We start from the raw sequence: 1,775 nt of genomic DNA, 5'->3' as shown, positions 1-1,775 counted from the left end.
TATTCTGGATTTTGCTTAGTTTATTAGCTTAAGCTTAAGATTTATATCATATAAGAGGAAATTATTTTGTCCCTTGAATTTTTTTCAAAAGTTAAAAAATAAATAAAACATTACAGAAATATTTAACAAAGCAAAAGTCCCTCATAATCTTGTTAATAGGCCATTTTAAAAGACAAACTTAGAGAGTCCTCTTTGCACCCAGTCTTTCAAAGGCTGTGAAATTAAGGTGTTAAAAAAATAAATAGACCCAATGAAGAGGTTTTGATGATTCAGAAAATACGTGAAGAGTTTGTTATTGTATCACCACTATGTGCCATCAGGCTGTGTAGCAGAAATAATTATTACTGAATGAACATGTTAAGCAAGAAAGTTTGTGATTTATACCTGTTGTGTAATCAGTGTTTTTGTGTTGTAAATTATATTATATTTTAACAATATTAGGGAAACTTTTTTTCTAATGAGCTAGATAGTAAATATTTTAGATGTGGCAGTCTATAGTCTCTGTCACAACTACTCAGCCCTGCTGTTATAGCACAAAAGCAGCCATAGACAATACATACACAAATGAGCATAGTTGTTTCAATAAAACTTTATTTACAAAGACAGGGAGTGAGCTAAATTTGGCCCAAAGGCCATTGTTTGCAAACCCCCAATTTAGAGCAACCCTGTCGTGAGTTCTTTTGCAGACTTAAAAACCAAAAAATAAAAAATACTCCCTGTTAGGGAACTAAGATTATCAGAGACGAATGTTTGAGTTTTGGACATATTGAAATGTTTTGAAGTGAGACATAGGTATTTGCAACATCTTGGTTAGACAAAAAGAAGGTTAAATGTATACGTGAATTGAACAAAAGCATTCATACATTTGGTTTGTTGTCAGGTTAAAAGTGGAAAATCCTATCAGTTCTTAAGCTTCAGGCATTACCTGATTACTGAGTAAGATCTAGCAAAGGTTCTCCTGGCCAGAACTTGCACAATTGGCCAGGAGCACCGTGGACTTTCTCCCCTTTCATACCATCTGGTTTATGGGCCACTATTAGAAATGTTGTATATATTGTACTAGCAATGACCTTTGATCTAGTCCCATTTCTTTTGCCATATGCTGTGTTTTGTCTCTAAAATAGAGTAAATATTGGTTAATATTCATACAAAATGCTATTAATGTGAAGTTGATCGAGAAGGCAGAAAAGTCCAAGTGAGCAAATCTGACCACTGTTTGTTTTCTGTTCACAGTGGCACGTTTCAGTACACCCTGGAAGCCACCAAATCTCTCCGTCAGAAGCAGGGGGAGGGCCCCATGACCTACCTCAACAAAGGACAGTTCTATGCCATAACGCTCAGCGAGACCGGGGATAACAAATGCTTCCGACACCCAATCAGCAAAGTCAGGGTATGGGTCACATTTCTCAAATGAAGTACAGAAGGGTCAGATGGGTGGAACTGCCACTCCAAAGCCTTGTGGAGTGGCATGGGAAAAATTGTGAAATCAATAACTTTAGAACAAATGTTAGAGAGTTGGGGCAAGAGAACTTATTGGCTTGTAGTTTATCACTTTAATCAGTAACCAATAAACCCCAAGGAAGGGACGTGGTTGAAACATGCTTCCTGACTGTATTCAAGAAATGTTCTCTGCTTCATTCATTGCCTAGACGCTACCTAGTTGTTTTCAATCAACCGATCTTAAGTTTTCAAGTAGGTAGCTGTAAGTCAGAATGTATTTGCGGATGAGAAAGAGCTGTTGCTCTGTTGTGGCAGGATCGGGTGCATTCAGGCTG

The 1,775-nt window shown here is 37.2% G+C and overlaps 1 protein-coding gene across 1 annotated transcript in view; it reads left to right on the top strand.

Annotated features, from left to right (window-relative positions):
- The window catches only part of LOC103587661 (grainyhead-like protein 2 homolog), a 75,863-nt gene extending 74,296 nt beyond the window's left edge, over positions 1-1,567 (top strand). Inside the window, exon 6 of the mRNA XM_008569176.1 lies at positions 1,234-1,567. Within this exon, the coding sequence (XP_008567398.1) occupies positions 1,234-1,414 (181 nt within the window). The 3' untranslated portion in view covers positions 1,415-1,567. The remainder of the gene's footprint in view (positions 1-1,233) is intronic.
- Positions 1,568-1,775: the final 208 nt, after the last annotated feature.

The sequence above is a fragment of the Galeopterus variegatus genome, unplaced genomic scaffold (genome assembly GCF_000696425.1).
Source record: "Galeopterus variegatus unplaced genomic scaffold, G_variegatus-3.0.2 Scaffold473, whole genome shotgun sequence".
Taxonomy (NCBI): domain Eukaryota; kingdom Metazoa; phylum Chordata; class Mammalia; order Dermoptera; family Cynocephalidae; genus Galeopterus; species Galeopterus variegatus.
This window is presented reverse-complemented; position numbering and strand designations above follow the sequence as displayed.